Source organism: Phodopus roborovskii, unplaced genomic scaffold (assembly GCF_943737965.1).
Source record: "Phodopus roborovskii unplaced genomic scaffold, PHOROB, whole genome shotgun sequence".
NCBI lineage: Eukaryota > Metazoa > Chordata > Mammalia > Rodentia > Cricetidae > Phodopus > Phodopus roborovskii.
In genome coordinates this window covers 7,729,656-7,745,012 of record NW_026126515.1, presented here as the reverse complement: position 1 = coordinate 7,745,012, position 15,357 = coordinate 7,729,656, and the positions used below count along the sequence as shown (strand labels likewise).

Sequence of the window (15,357 nt, the reverse complement as noted above, 5' to 3'; positions counted from 1 at the left end):
GTCCCTGTGCCCCTCCTTTCAGCTCTAGAAAGGCCCCGTGGTCCACGAGCTGCAGAGTCGGAGAAGGCCTGTAGGGGGCTCTAGAGCCCTTTCATTCCCGGTATCCAGGCGGCAAGGAGACCCCATGTAAAACAATGGGAGGTGAGTGAGGAGCAGCTGGGGCTTGAAAGTGTCCTACTAGTGGGTCCTAGTTTATCTGTACACCTCCCCCAGCTGGCCCTGTTCAGATTTGATCCCTGGTCCCCTCAGCACCCAATGTGACGCTAATGTGAGCGGGTTTCCCACAGCCTCTTACCAGTGTTCTCCAAATAGGTTGAACAAGGGGGTCTTCTCTTTGCCTGATCGTCAGGTTCTTGTCCAACATATTTGGGGGTGGGGAACAGACACCAAGCAAATGGGGTTACCCAAAAGGATTTTTGCCTCGGCTTCTCCCTGTAGCAAAACTCAACAGCTGTGGGGGCTACCTGTCCCATGGACTGACTTACGCAATCGCAATTCCATTGACACAAATCTTAAGAGGAGAGTTCACTTCTACCCACTAACCTCTGGGGCTATGACCAGCCTAACAAGTCAATATTGGCAAAATACTGGAGGTGGCCACTTAATATTTTGAGGGGCTGGAAAGATAGCTCAGCCATTAAGAGTGCCTGCCGTCAAACCAATGGACCTGAGTTTGATTCCCGGAGTCCCAAAGGGCAGGAGAGAGCTGACTCTCACACGCTATCTTCTGATACACAGGCCCGCACATACACACATACACACTGAAACACAAAATAAATGAATAAAGATGTAATAAAAATAATTTGATCTGAGTGTGTTCCAAGCCTATAATCCAGGCACTTAGGAGATGGAGGCAGGAGGCTGAGGAGTTCAAAGTCATTATTGGCTATGTAGTGAGTTCCAAGCCAACCTGGGCTACATGAGACTACCAAAAATAAATTAAACAAATCAATAAATAAAAAAAAAAAAAAGAGGAACCTCTTCCTCCAACAACTCCCTCTTTGTTCCCCAAATCCTAAACATATGCCTGCTCTTTGGGGCTTTGCCAAAGCAACAATGACAATAACAATAATGATAAGGAGAATGTAACAATGAGTTACTTAATTAAGCAAGTTTAAGATTTAGCAAATATTATAGGGGATTTACACTAAAAAGAAAATATCATTGTTTTATCTAAAATTACACTTAACTCGGCATCCTCTATTTCGTCAAGCTGAGAATATACACGCTCATTCAGAGGAAAATTTCCTATTCATCATCCCCACCCCCTTTAGTAATCCCTCTTTTAATCCTCTGTTACACATACAGAAATCCAAGCCACAGTGATTACATTAAGCTGCCTCTAGTTCAGGCACCCTGCTTTCATTAACACCGAGCATTTGTGGCACGCCTACTACATGCCTGCTAAATGCCTGGCAATTGTCAATGACTTGGTTGATTGCCACAGCAACTTAAAGAGAGGTAGATACGATTTGTGGAAAGAACGAATAAAATTTTTTGCAAAACTCTATGAGTCATGCGTGTGGTCCCCGCACTCTGAAAGCAGAAGCAGATAGATCTCTGTGAGTCTGAGGCTAGCCTGGTCTACATAGCAGGTAGGTCCCAGGCTAACTAGTGAGACTTGTCTCAAAGGAAACAAATAAAAGCAAACACGTGGAAACCCACAGAAATCCATGAATCTGATTCTGAAAGGCACATACATTTGTAGTTAGTTACTTCCTGGGGAAAAGAGGAGAGAGACCAGAAAGACTCTATATCATCACTAAACAAGCAATGCCCCACAGCCTTGGCTGTGTGTGTATGTGCTGTTTATGTGGGAAAATATCTTCATTTCAACCAGTTGCCTCTGGAATCTGCATGGGATTGTGGCATATGAAGAGAGGAAGCCCCAAGAGTCAACAATAAGTTGGCCTTATACCTGTGGAAGACAATGTTACACTTCTCTATAATGAACAGCTAACTCATTCGCTAAGAAGGCAGGCAGGCACTCTCAGGCTATTCCTGAACACTCAGTGAGAACGACACAAGATTCCAAATGTTCTTTGGAAGAAAAACAAAACACCCTTTTCCCTAATCCTTCTTAAACTCAATACGACTGATTGATTTTTATTATTCATGAATTAATTAAAAAAAAACAAACAAACCTCTGAGTCCAACAAGGGAATTGCAGCTATAGAATGTCTCACTGATTGAGTGAGAAGTGGATTTAAACCTAAATGGCACACACAGCTACCCTGGCTTGCATTTCCAGAGGGGAATGTTTTGTTTGCTAAATCGGTTACTAATCAATTCGTAATCCAAAGATTCGATTTTAATTTCTTTGGGGGCGGGAGGGGGGGAATCGGTTGAGTAAGAAGCTGAGTAATAACGATGTTAAAGATATCCATCAAAGATACACGCATCGGGGTCCCTGGCACAAGAGGGGAGGTAGATCTGCTGCGTCTTATTTTCCAAAGTGCTTGCCCGCGCTCACACAAAAGTGAATGAGAGAGAACATAACCGTGGCATTGATGGATACAGGAGTAACTCAGCGGCACCTAGAGAGATCGGCTCCCTGATAGCTGGGACAAGAGCCTGTCAGAAATGGATTGGCCCGTAAGGTGACCCAGGCTAGAGAGGTGACTCTGCTCACTTCATGACATTTTCCAAGATACTCCATATGACAGCATCACCCCCTTGTCCTCCAAAAGCCCCTACCCTGCAAACATCTGAGAATGTATCCAGAAGGACTGCAGCGTGAGAGGGAATCACACAGGAGCTGCCGATATGGTGACGTCACTGAAACATCCTTATCGAGAGATACTTCTCCCTTATATATCTCTCTGGAATTGGGTAATACCAGATTCTCCTCTCCACCTGCCTCTTCATATCTGGACCCTGGGCTGTTTTTGCTCCTGGATAAATTCAAATACGCAAGCCTGGGGTCTTTCAGTATTTACCTGTCCACAGATAATATTTATGTTTCAAGGCAAAAATTGTGATCACCCTTATCCAGGTGCTGTGAGAAAACTGGTCGTGAGAATTGCTTGGCACTCTGGGGGAAGAGAAAGGTGAAAGCTTTTCTTACCATTCTCATAGTCACGACAACCGCCACTTCATTGCTCTTATTTCTGGAAAAGCAGTGTTCTTTCTGACAGAGCTTGTTATCTTACTGTTTAGGTAGACGGCCGTCAACAGACTCGGGAGACGGCTGACAAAGAGTCAAGCAGAAAGGAGAAGGCTAACTACTGTTGCATGCATGCTGAAGGGCCGGTTTGCTACTAAAGATGTTCTCTGCGGATGGCTTAGGAAAGCAGAGACAAGAGAGTGGACAAGCTTGCTTACACTGCATCACCAGGGTCCCACACGAAGGCACCCAGGGCCAGGCAGTGAGAGGGGGGAAGATTTGAAAACTGAAGGTTTTTCCCCCCCCAAAGAGTTTGCCGTTTCCTGCTACCTCCATTCATACCCAGTCACCTGGTATCCCAGGTAATGGACCCAGCCAGCTTGAAGGAAATACGAATACTGGATCTTTTTTTACTCTTCTTGCTGTTTCTACCAAAGCAGGGCAGGTGGATGACAGTGGATAAAGGGATGGATGGCTGACTAAGAGCGGAGTGGCTGATGAGACTTTGGATTGCACTTTACCTGTTCAACCCCTGGACGACTCAAACACGCTCTTGTATGCACTGAGATGTGCGTGCATCGTCAGATCCCACATACCTACCTACAGTCTCCCTCCAAAACATGAAATTGAAACAGGATAGCAGACAAGGACACGCTGTACCAAGTTGGAATGAAAACAGACAGAGATGATGAGTGAAGGCAGAAGATGAGGCTAAATTGTATAAGGTATGAGAAAGAGGCCATCTGGGACACCTGCCTTCACCTCACTCCTCCCCAGAACGTGTCCTTGGGACCCTGTAACCTTGTTCTCTGCCCTTCGGGAGCCAGAAGCTCAAAACCACCTTTCCAGGTCTTCCTTCCCTTTCATTCTCTTTCTTTTTAACATAGATCTCATTCTCTCTCCTTTTAATGTGGAACTCACATAGCCCAGGCTAGCCTCCAACTCAATATATAGCTGAGGATAACCTTGAACCCCTGATCCTCCTTCCACCCCAAGTGTTGGGACTGCAGGTGCAGGCATGCACTTGTTGTGGCCAGCTTTAAGCACATTAAGAAAACAAAAAACCTCAAATCAGAAACTTAAGTAAATTAGCAAAAGAAGGATAACTCTAAAAACTCTAAAAAACAATGTGTAAAGTCTGGTTAATTTGGGCAACTGAAAATTAAAGAACCGAGTGAAAAGAACACTTTGCATTTCAGATCTGAAACTCTGAGATGGTAGTGCCTAGTCTAATTTTGATGTACCACCTTCGCTCTGTTTTAAACACTGTGCTTTATTAAACATTGGTCATTGGGCAGCCAGCTAGCTAGCGGCTGCTATAATTGGCCAGAGAGGAACATGCTATACTGCTATACAGAAAAATTGATTTCATTTGAAGCCAGATGATAAAAACTAAACCCGGTGAGAATCTGTGCAACTACCCTTTGATCCTTAAATAAGATGATGTTGAAGAATAAAATAACATTTTCTAGAAAACCATTGCCCAAAATTGCTCCATGCTAGGCAATGTGGAATGGCAGCAGGGAAAAGAAAGACCCCCATGCTGGACAAAGCTGAACGACAGCATGGAATAGAAAATTTGGGGGTCTTCAGAACAAAGGAGAGAAATTTATTTTTTAAAGAAAAGATCTATACAGATTTAAAAACACAACAAGATGAAAACTATACACACCTTTAGAAAAACTTTAGATTTAACCAATTTTAATTCACATTGGAACAATCCTAGTTTTAAGATGCTCAGATGACACCCCCACACACACCTTATCAGATCCCATATAGAAAGGGCAGATGAACCACACTTATTTTTCTCAACTTAAGAAACCATCTGACGCTTTAATTTCCAGCTTGATGATGTGGCTATCCAGGGACAGTGGAGGACACGGGAAGCCTGGAGCAGAATGGCCCAAGTACTCAAGTGTTTCTCCAAATGTGGCCATCTGTTAGAGGGGAAGGCCTGCCTTCACTCTCTCTCCCGGGTCTGCCCCAGTCCAGCCCAGGCTGAAGATGGAAAAGATGCCTTTGAGGAAAAGCTAGCATCCTTTGTACCACAGAAATTCAAGCCAGTGGGTCCCTCTGTGATCCCTTCCCTACTCTGGATCGACTTCAAGGTGAGAGTTTCTACTGGAATGTCGCCAAGCCTGATCTCAGCTCAGGCAAGAGACAGCCTTTTGTACACTGTCACTCATTTTAAGGTGTGTGTGTGGGGGGGGGGGTGCCCATGGCCCAGGCTTGCATACACACTGGCACACACAGTCTCTCCAGAGCACAATGACCCAGAGCTGGATGTAGCTCCTGATGGTATCATAAAAAGGTTTGACACTTCTTTACCCCAAATACTTATAAATTAAAATCCACTGAAGATCTGCTCTGCTCTGATTTTCATCCTGACCAAGGCAGAAAGGAAGAAAAGAAAGGAAGGAAGGAAGGAAAGAAGGAAGGAAGGGGGGCATTCATAGGAGGGAGAAAAAAGCCTGGGTTCCTACATGTGTCCACACTTGTATCATGTTTGCCGTCTATTTTTGGATGATGAACCGGGGTCCAGGATCTCCACAAATCTCCAAGCAGGGCAGCCAGAAGCTGGGCTGCCTTGCGGAGCACACACTCACTCAGAGCTCAGGCTCCAGGGAAACACTCACTTCCTGTAAGCTGGCGGCAGAACAGGCTGATGAGATGGGTGAATGAATACAAGCCCCTGCCCCTGAGCCCCCAGTGCTTTTGGGCAGAAGTCATCGTGAGCTCCTTTTAGACCTTCGCTTTCTCCACCAAGACTCCCAGACCTGCAGGACCAACCGGCCTGCAGTCAAAAGTGCCCGTCACACCATCCCAGTGTGACTCAGGAGATGAGGAATGCCCCGGCAGACAAGAGTTGAGGGTCACTAACCCAGTGTTCTAGAGAAAAATCTCCAAGTACCAACCTCTGCTATTTATTCATTGCCTTGATGCCTCTCCAGAGGAAGGGGTCTGGTCCCAGCACAGCTCTGCTGTTGTCAGTGAAAGATCAGTGGACCTCACTGGTGGCAAGAGACAGGCTGGTCCTTCAAGGGTTAATCTGCTGGGCCAGCTTATCACAGGGGTCACCAAGATGGGCAGAGACCAGTTGAGCATCCCAGTCCCCATGGCTGGTCTGTTAATTACATTTGCAATTATAAGCACCACCACCTCCCTACACAGGAACCAGACCACACTGGGCCAATGGGACAACCCAGCCCCAGGCCACTCTGGTTCCACCAGGACCACTAGGGCCAGCTGAAGTCTGTGGGCCCCACCTCTAAGGAATGGTCCTCTCTGAGAGCAGGCATTCCACAGAGATACATGAATGTGTTGGGACAGAGATGGCTTGCATGAAGGAGGCTCTGTCAGGGGTCACAGATGTATACCATCAAAAAAAATTTTTTTTTCTTCAGCGCTAGAAGCAGCAGGGAGTCTCAAGGACACACAAGCAGAATGTTCAGGATGCTTCCCAATTGGCTGACTGGTTTGGCTCCAGCCCATCCTTAATTCCACCCTCCCAGCTTTCCAAGAGCAATCCACAGACCCTGCATTCACAGCTCACTCTTGTATCTTTGCGGGACTATAGGGACTGGGAAGGACATGAGAAGCTGAGCATTTCAGCCAAGCTGGAAGATTGCAGTAACACTGGGTCAAGAGGATCCGAGACAGGATCCGAGACAGACATCCTCAGAGGCCATCAGCAGTGCAGGCAGATGCTGAGCACAGCTCCTATCCAAGTGGGAAGAACACTCTGAGGGGTCTCCTGCTGAGAGAGGTGGGCAGACCTGACTAACGCTAGCAGGCGAGGCAGGGCATCAGAATTAGGGCGATGGGGCATGGCTCAGGCTTTATTTGAAAGGGTAAATCGTGGCCTAAATATTACCACTCTTTCCTTTAAATTTGGACCAAGGATTAATCATCTTGAGATAACAAGTTCTAGGGAGCCAGGTCAATAGTGCCCTGCCTCTGGTCTGTCAAACGCCCCACTCCCCTTCCCCTCTTGCAGCCTGCCTGCTCCCCAGCCTTCCCCAGCCACATCCTCAGCCACCACCAGAGCCTGGAAATTATAGAGACCTCTACTCCAAAGAAGCAAGGCATTTTGTAGAGGACCAAGGGACAGGAGAGACTTTTCAATGACTCTTAGCTCTCTTCAACAACCATTTGACAAAATGTCCAGTTACGGGAACATGAATGAAGCACAAAGCACAAAGTCACGAGAGCTTGACAGAGGGACAGGGCACTCTGAGAGGGCCGAGTGAGACAGCAAGTCACTGTCACAGTGTCTACCCCTCCCACACACACTGCTTTCCCCCAAAGTCCCCTCTGTCCCTTTTCTCTTGGACTAAATGGGATATTTATTGATTACTCCAAATCAATAGAATGAAAATGTTCCTGTTTGGGGGATCAAGTTGTTTCTCTTGTGTATTCTCTTATAAAAGAAAAACTGTCTTTTCATATACTGTAATTATTGGCAAAATAGAAGATTGTTCCTAAGGAAAAGGAATTGGTAAACTAACCAGCCCCAAGAGGAAATTTCCAAGGATATAGAGCTGCCACAGACCAGGAAGGGCCTTACCCCTGTAACACTGGCCTAATGCTTTTTCTATTCATTGCCCCAGGGCTGAACAACTTGGGCTAGCTATCCCACCATCCTCCACCACCTAGCTACATCTTCAAGGGAGTGGCCGACAGATAAAGGCTTCTTTTCTGGAGCCCCTCCCCTGGAAAACCACAACTAACGCCTTCACTCTGATTTATTTTTGAATGTACCATTAAAAATTAATTTCCCCCTTTGTTTTTCTCCAGGTCACTGACTTTGAATTACCATGTGGCATTTTTCCTACGTGTGAACCCACATATTTTTCCTTCGGGACAGTTTGTTCTTTATTTCTTTAACAGCAGCATAGTGGTCCCCCTCCTCAGAAGGTGGCAACCCTCCCCCCCCACCCCACCCCAGACACAGGCATTGGGTTTTGTGCCCCAGGGTCACCAGTGGAGTGGAGTGCGTCATTGACTCATTCACACACAGGCTCCTAAAGGAGAGTACATTCGCCCTGGCTTCTGCCGCTCATACATGTACATAAAACACTGATCAGGGCGGGCAAGGGAGTCACCTCCAGGACGGACTACGGGGAAAATGAAAACGAAGGGCAGAAAGGTAGGAAGGTGCATGTGCGTGTTGATTTCTCAGCTGAGACAGTGAGGATGACACAGAGAGACTGACGAATGTTCTCTGTGTGTTAGGAGGCAAGCTGCAGGCATCTCTGCCTCTGAACTCACACTCCCTGTGCCCTTGGGCTTTCTCAAGTCTGGGAATGTCAATTACCACATGGGGGTAAAAACCGTATGTACAGAGCACATGGTTCCCCCCACCACACTCCACCTCAGATGCTCTGAGGAAGTCAGCCTGTGGTAAATGGGTTCATGCCACCATCCTTCCAACAAACCAACGTGTGCAGCCTCCTGTTTTGTTACTTGGCTAGAGGTGGCCCCAGAGCCACATCCTTGCCATGCTCACCCTGGTGCTCCTGCACCTCTGCATGGAGGCCAATGAGAGCCCTAGCTTCTGCACACGCCCGTGTGTGAACTGAGCTGCTGGTTATAGCTTGGAGCTGTGGCCTGGAAGGTCCTCGGCTTTAAAAAAAAAAAAAAAAATACAGCATTTCAAAGCTGTTTGAGTCCTCAGTACCAGCAGTCACACTTTTGACTTTTGGTATGGCCGAAGGAAGGAGAAGCTACTTGTGTTGTTGTTGTTATTATTTTGAGAAAGAAAAGAGCCAGAAAGTACAGAGAAGCCACACCATGGACAGGCTCAGTATAAACAATTTCCACTTTAAACATTCCCCAGACCTCCAAGACCCTTGGCTCCATGGTCCTGTTTGTGGCCTCCCTGACATTCCCCTCTTGGTCCACATTTATCCCCAAACTGAAATTAGACTCTTTGCCGGTTCTGGGAAGAGCCCAGCTCTTTGCCCTGCAGCTGTCCCAGCTTGCTTGGTCAACACTACCAAAGCATACATTCGGGCCCCTACACACACACACACACACACACACACACACACACACACACACACACACTTTCATATTGATTGATGATTACTTGAGCATAGGGACAAACATGGAGACATTTCGAGCTCAAGGGAAGAAGTCACCTCCGGAGAAAGGGAGCCTAAATAATTTAAATATCCAATATTTGTCGTACTTGGTAATTTTATGTGAGGAAATGCCCAACAAGCATCACACTGTCCATACCCTCAACCCATTCTTTCCCCGGGGTTCTCCTGGCTTTTATATTCCCTTGGGGAGGAGCCTGAAAGCCAGGACCCCCCTACTCCCACCCGGCAGCCCCGGGAGCTGCAAGCAGCATAACCTTGAAAGGGGATGAAAAGCCACTTTTCAAGCTGATGGAAATCAGAATCCATTATAATTAAGGACCCGCTTTCCTCTCCCTGCTCAACGCCTCCTTCTAACCCCCTTTTAAAATCCTGCAGGTATCTCTAAAGGACCCACGGCCCTGGGGATAATCCTAAAAACCAGAAGCGAAATGGTCAGCGTGGGGTGCCCAGGACAGCCCTGCTGTCAACACAGCGGTGCTGCAAAGTTGCCCCCCCGCCCCCCGCCCCTGCCGGTGGCAAGTAGAGCGGCTTCCGAGGTGAGGTGGAGGGTTCGAAACTTCACAGAACTAGACGCGGTCCATAGCCTTTATCTTATAGCTGCGCCCCCCCCCCCCCCCCGAGTTCTCTAGTGGGATGGTGCTGGGAAAAAATGAGTGGTGTGAAAAAGGAAAGGACCGTGATAGGAAAGAAAACCTGTCCCGGTAAGTTTCTTTCAGAAGAAAAAGGGCAGTGGGGGTGGGAAGAAAAGCACAAAGTTACTTAGGAAAGCTGCCCGTGAGAAGCTAGAGTTTTCCTTTGATTCGTTTTCTCTTTATTAGTAAGCTGCGGAGGACCATTTTCAGGCCGGCACAACGGGTCCGAACGCTCCGGGTCCCACCCCAGCGCGGTGGGACACAGAACGCTAGACGGGAGACACTGGCAGGTGCTGGCGCAGGCGGCACGGCCACCTTGGAGAGCGCGGGTGGCACTGGTTGATCCATGATAGCCCGGGGCAGTCACTGGCAGTTTAGGGTCAGTTCTCCCCTTCCTACCCAGAATGCTCGGAGAACTGTCCCAAGACCCCGGAGCTACCAAGAGTCCCATCCAGCCATCTCAGACACAACCACCCAGGTCGCTCGCATAACGCACGTTCTGGCGCTACTCAGTAGCACCCGACACGTTGCCCAGAATCTACAACTGACTTCTCCACCGCAGCGCACAGCGGGACACCCGGATCCCGGCGGGACACCGGCTCCCCAAGCAAGGCGTGTGGAGCGCAGCGGTCGCGGCCCCGCCGCACCCCAGGGGCTCTTGGGGTTGCCACGCCGAGAGCGTCCCGCTGGGACCCCGGTGCCCGCGCGACACTGGCCGCCTGCAGTTCCCGACTAGACCCAGCACGCTTGATTTTCTACCCCTGGCTGAAATCATTTTGGGTACCCAGGATGGAAATCAAAGCACCCGCGGGGAGGGTTCCTAGGACGGGGCAGAACACCCTTGCAGCCACGTTCCCGCACCTGTTCCGGGCTTCCGCCTTCCCATCACGGAAATGGAGATATTTTGTCACCGCGGAGCAAAATCAGAGTGAATGAGAACGCGCCACTGTTGCCTAAAAGTGAGGGTTCATGAAAGAGGATGCAGGAAAAGTTAAGAGGGGGTTTCAATCCCGAGAAAGAAACCCAGCAAGTGTGCGGCTTCCCTTCTACTAAGTCCCCGAGTGCCCCCCACCCCAAGTCCGTGCCACTTCAGGAATGTGTAGAAGAGGAACTGCGACATCCAGGACAGAGACACTTGGATGGGCAGAAGGACGGACTGACGGACAGACGGACAGAGACAGTCGGGAAAGTAAGGCACCTACTGGTTGTGGTAGCCGAGGGGGTCCGGGATGCAGAGTTCGGACACGTCCATCAGTCCAGTTTTAGCATTCCCAGTTGGAGGAGACCGGCAGCGGGGAAATCACGAGGAAGACGAGTGAAGGGCACAGGCGAGGTGCGAGTCCCGGCAGGGCACGGTGAACGCGAGAAGGCGGAGCGGGAGGACGCGGACGCGGCGGGGGAGCCGGAGGCAGAGAGTCGCGTGCAGCCCCGCGCTCCCACTCATCCGCGCGCTCAGCGAACGGGCAGAGGGGACGCGAAGCCGAGGAGGAGGCTGGGGCGCCCGACACTAGGAGCCCACTAACCCTACTGTAGCTTTAAGGCTGAGAGACTGATGTATGATTTGGCTCCTATTGGCTATCTCTCAGGGGCTGGACTTAAAGTGACAGAATCGAGCTGGGGTGGGGGGAGGGGGCCCAGCCCAAGAGACTTCAATGGAACAGGACACTCCCGCGGACAAGCAAGGTCTCCATCTCCTGTGAAGTAGGAAGGCTGGGTTTTTAGAGTCCTAAAGCTTGCATTCTTGCTCTTGCAGCTGAAAAGCGGGAGGAGGGGTTGTCCAACTGCCTGTGGGACTGTTGGGGGAGGGTGCTAATATATGCGCCCCTACCCACCCAACCGGTACACAGCTCTAGGAACCAGCAGGTTTGAAAACCCCTTCTCAGCCTCTCAGAATGGGTTTGTTTTCCAAATTAAAAAATAGTCACATTCCACACCATCACCACCATGGAGCAGCAGCCAGGGGCTTAGAAATTCGTGTTTAGTGGCCAAAAAGGGTCAGGCCAGCAGGTGAGGTGCAGCCAGCCAGAGGAGAGAAACAGATTCCCTCCCCTGCTCTTATCACCTGGGTTTGCTCTGACCCGCTGGCATGTGGCTAGATGCAGGGTGTGTATCCATAAAATGCCTCTAGACTACAAAGTCAGGCTTTGCCCGTTGGCAAATCTCAATAGTGTACCCAGGACACAGGCCCTGGGCATAATTCCCTGTCTGCTTGGGAAATACAACTGTGCTTTTAAACATCTAACTTAACTTGTCACAGCTTCTCCGAGGTACAAGTTGACACTTTCAAAGGCACACCTGAATTCCCAGCTACCAACACACCTGCATCCCTGTTTGCCTCTCCCTTTTGTGAACCAGAATATTATGGGCTGACAATGTACCAAAATAAGCCATAAGTCAAGTCCCAACTCTTCTTGTGGGCTTTTTGTCTTTGGGGAAGTGCCTGCCACGGGGATAATAATCAATTTGATGACTGAAATGAGTATGCGTGCTGGTGTGGATATAGAATTATTTAAAAGGGGGAGAAAAAGCCCTCCGGAGAGACTATTACTCTATTCTCTCCTCTTCTACAGAAGACAATGAACAGAGTGGGGGGGGGATAGTTTTATTACCAAAATAATGTCTAAGTGGAGTGTACCTACAGGCAATGCTGTGTTTTTAGGGTAAAGCAGGGAGGATGGGTCAGCCACTCTGGAGGAGTCTGGGGACTAGGTACTGGCTTCAAGGGTGACATTTGACTTGGATTAAATGTACTAGTCAGGGTTGGGGAGGGCAGCTGATAGGGTTCACATGTGCTGAAGTGGAGGAAAGTGTGGGGTGATATCAAGAAATGGGTGGGGATGTTTGCGCTATCAACAGCCCCCCAGCAGGCCTGCATCTTTTTTGTTTGTTTTTAAGCCAATAGGTATTTTATTAGTGATAAAGGAATCCAGAGATGCTGTTCTTGACTTTGGTTTCTATATGACCCCCATCTCTTGGGGAGGCCTCAGTGCCCAGCTTCTCTGAATTCCTTCTCTCCCCAGTCCATTCTCCAAGCACACACAAAGGCTTGACAGTGGTTTGAAAATGCACAATTAATGACTCTTGTTACAGTGAGGAACGGAGCCTGATCTTTGACCTATGTGGACATCTTCATGTGACAGGATTCTGTGGGTCCCTCTGTAGCCTTCCACAGCCCAATCGCTCTACCTGACATCTACCTCCCAGTCAGCACCTGAACCTTCAGCCCTTCGCACTGTTTCAAGTTGCTTAACATAGTTAGCAGTTACATGTATACTGGTATGAGAGATACTGCCTCCACCTCACTAGATTGGAAGTCCCATGAGAGGACTGTGCTGCCCACTGGAGAATCCCAGCATCTGGCACCCAATAGTACCTGGTGCAGGCAGCTGATGGAGAAAGGGTACATAGTAAAACACATTTAAAACCCCTTTCCCAGGACACAGATGTGTGCCATACTGCCTTGATGTGCCAGGCAGTGACAGCTACAGCCTTCACTCAGCCCTGAATCATGGGAAGTCCACAATGTGTTATGGAGGTAGGCTATGAAGTTCACTAGGTTGGATATAACCAACTTACATGATCATTTCAATTCATGATGGGTTGATGGGGATATAGCCCCATCCTGGGCTGAGGAGCACCTGCATTTAGAACTCTCATCAGGTTTGATGAATGGAGAGATTTGTACATTTCCATGTGTGCTAAAATGTCCTTCCCCGGGTCACACAACAAAGACTGGCAAAGCATGTCAGCTGAGGTCTGAATTTCTGCTCCAACCTCTCCTTAATGTACGCAGACAGGCCTCTGTCTTTGCCCTGCCTCCATCCCTGAATGGGAGTTCTTCCAGGGGCTGTGGGGTCAGTAGCATGAGCCTCTGGATGTAGTCTACACAGAGGTCCACTGGGGGTACGGGCATCTGTGTCCACCTCTTACAGCTTGTTAGACTCCTAGGAGGGCAAAGGAATTGCTAGTTGGTGGTGGCCAACTTCATGACCCTCTGTCCCACCCTAAGCCAGGGTCTGGTGACAGATTATCTACAAACATGGCCATTCAATAGTCTACTCTGCTCTAAAGTACCATGCTTCCCTCGGGACAAAAAAAAAAAAAAAAAAAAATACCAATCGGGCCATCCACACTGACCCACCCCCTCTGCTATGTTCCATCATAGCCGGCCTCAGTCCTTAATGTTGTCATAATGTCTGCACCTGAGTCTTGAAGTTACTCAAATGCAGCACAGCAGTCCTCCTCTGTGGTTTGGTTTGGTGCGAATCAAACAGTTATTCCTCGAGGGCCTGGTCATGATTTTATCCTCCCTCCCTTGAGACAGACTCCCCATACCAGTGTTATTTTTTCCATAAATAAGGTGATAGTTAAGAAATGCGTCTCAAGTTCCATAATTTCCTCCTTCTACATGCTCAACCACAAGAGACAGCTATCTGCATCTCTCAAGTCATGAAACTCAACAGAACTGGCGAACCTAGTTTGGTTCCCCAAGAGGATTTGACCCCCGGCTTCATCACTAAATAAGACCCACCAGGCAATTAGAGCATCTACCCCTCTGGTCCCTAAGTCCAGCAGGTGTGAGAGCTCATAGTTTGGTTATGCCATCTCTGTGCCTCATCCATTCCCACAGCTTCTGAAGTCAAGGGTGTGGGCGAGATCAAGACCATGGGAAAACACCCAAAGTGTAGATAGATGCACTTCTTACCACCAGACCAGGAGGCTGATCCCATGGAGTTGTTTGAATCATAAGCCAAACCTGATTCTGCTCCAGCTCACAGTGAGGACCGGGGAAGGCCGGTCCAGGAAGGGCATCCATTGACAGTCCACAGTGACTAAGACAGGCTTGACCAAGTTAGTGACCTTAAGCTGAGCATCTCTTAGGACGGTGTGTCATGGGCTCCAGGCCAGGGGAAGGTGCCCAGCCACACACCTCTGCAGATCTGCTGCCTTCTCACTTGCTTGAATCTAGGTATGGAGTTATATCTCCCAGTGGGGGCCAGCAGACTGGCAGCCCATTGGCTGGCACTTGTGCCAAGGATCATAAGGAACTGATAACACTAATACAATGTGAGTTTGTGCTCTGTAATAGTCTCCTGCTGACAGATAAATGCTACAGAAATATGACGGCTTTTCCTGAAGCTCTAATGGGTCGTTACTGGGGCTAGAAAACTTGCGTTCTATTAGCACTCCCACCAAAGCACCAAGAACTATGAAGGGAACATCTTGAGTGCATAAATGCTAGTGTTCTTGATCAGCACTACCATCTGAAATCCTTATCAGGGGTCTTGAAAAACTGTCCAGACACTCCAAAACCCTGTTGCCCACCCCCTCGTCACACATCCCAAAGATCCCATGCTCCCCAACACAGCTGAACAGTATATTAAGGCTGCCTGTTTAGCCACACAGATTGGTTCTTCCTGTAGGTCCTGTGCAGAAGACAACTAAAGCCCGCAGGGAGAATGAAGGGCCAGGAAAGGGGGAAACAAAGGGTTCCCTTCTTCCCTAGCACTGG

General features: G+C 48.8%; 1 protein-coding gene across 3 annotated transcripts in view; it reads right to left on the bottom strand.

Moving 5' to 3' along the window:
- Nucleotides 1-15,357, bottom strand: part of Esrrb (estrogen related receptor beta) — a 151,594-nt gene that overhangs the window by 81,763 nt on the left and 54,474 nt on the right. Inside the window, exon 1 of one of the 3 annotated variants that reach the window (XM_051196385.1) lies at nt 11,048-11,347. The exons of the other annotated variants lie outside the window; for them this stretch is intronic. Coding sequence (XP_051052342.1) covers nt 11,048-11,097 — 50 coding nt within the window. The 5' untranslated portion in view covers nt 11,098-11,347. Of the gene's footprint in view, nt 1-11,047; nt 11,348-15,357 lie in introns of those variants that run through there. 3 annotated transcript variants of the gene reach the window in all.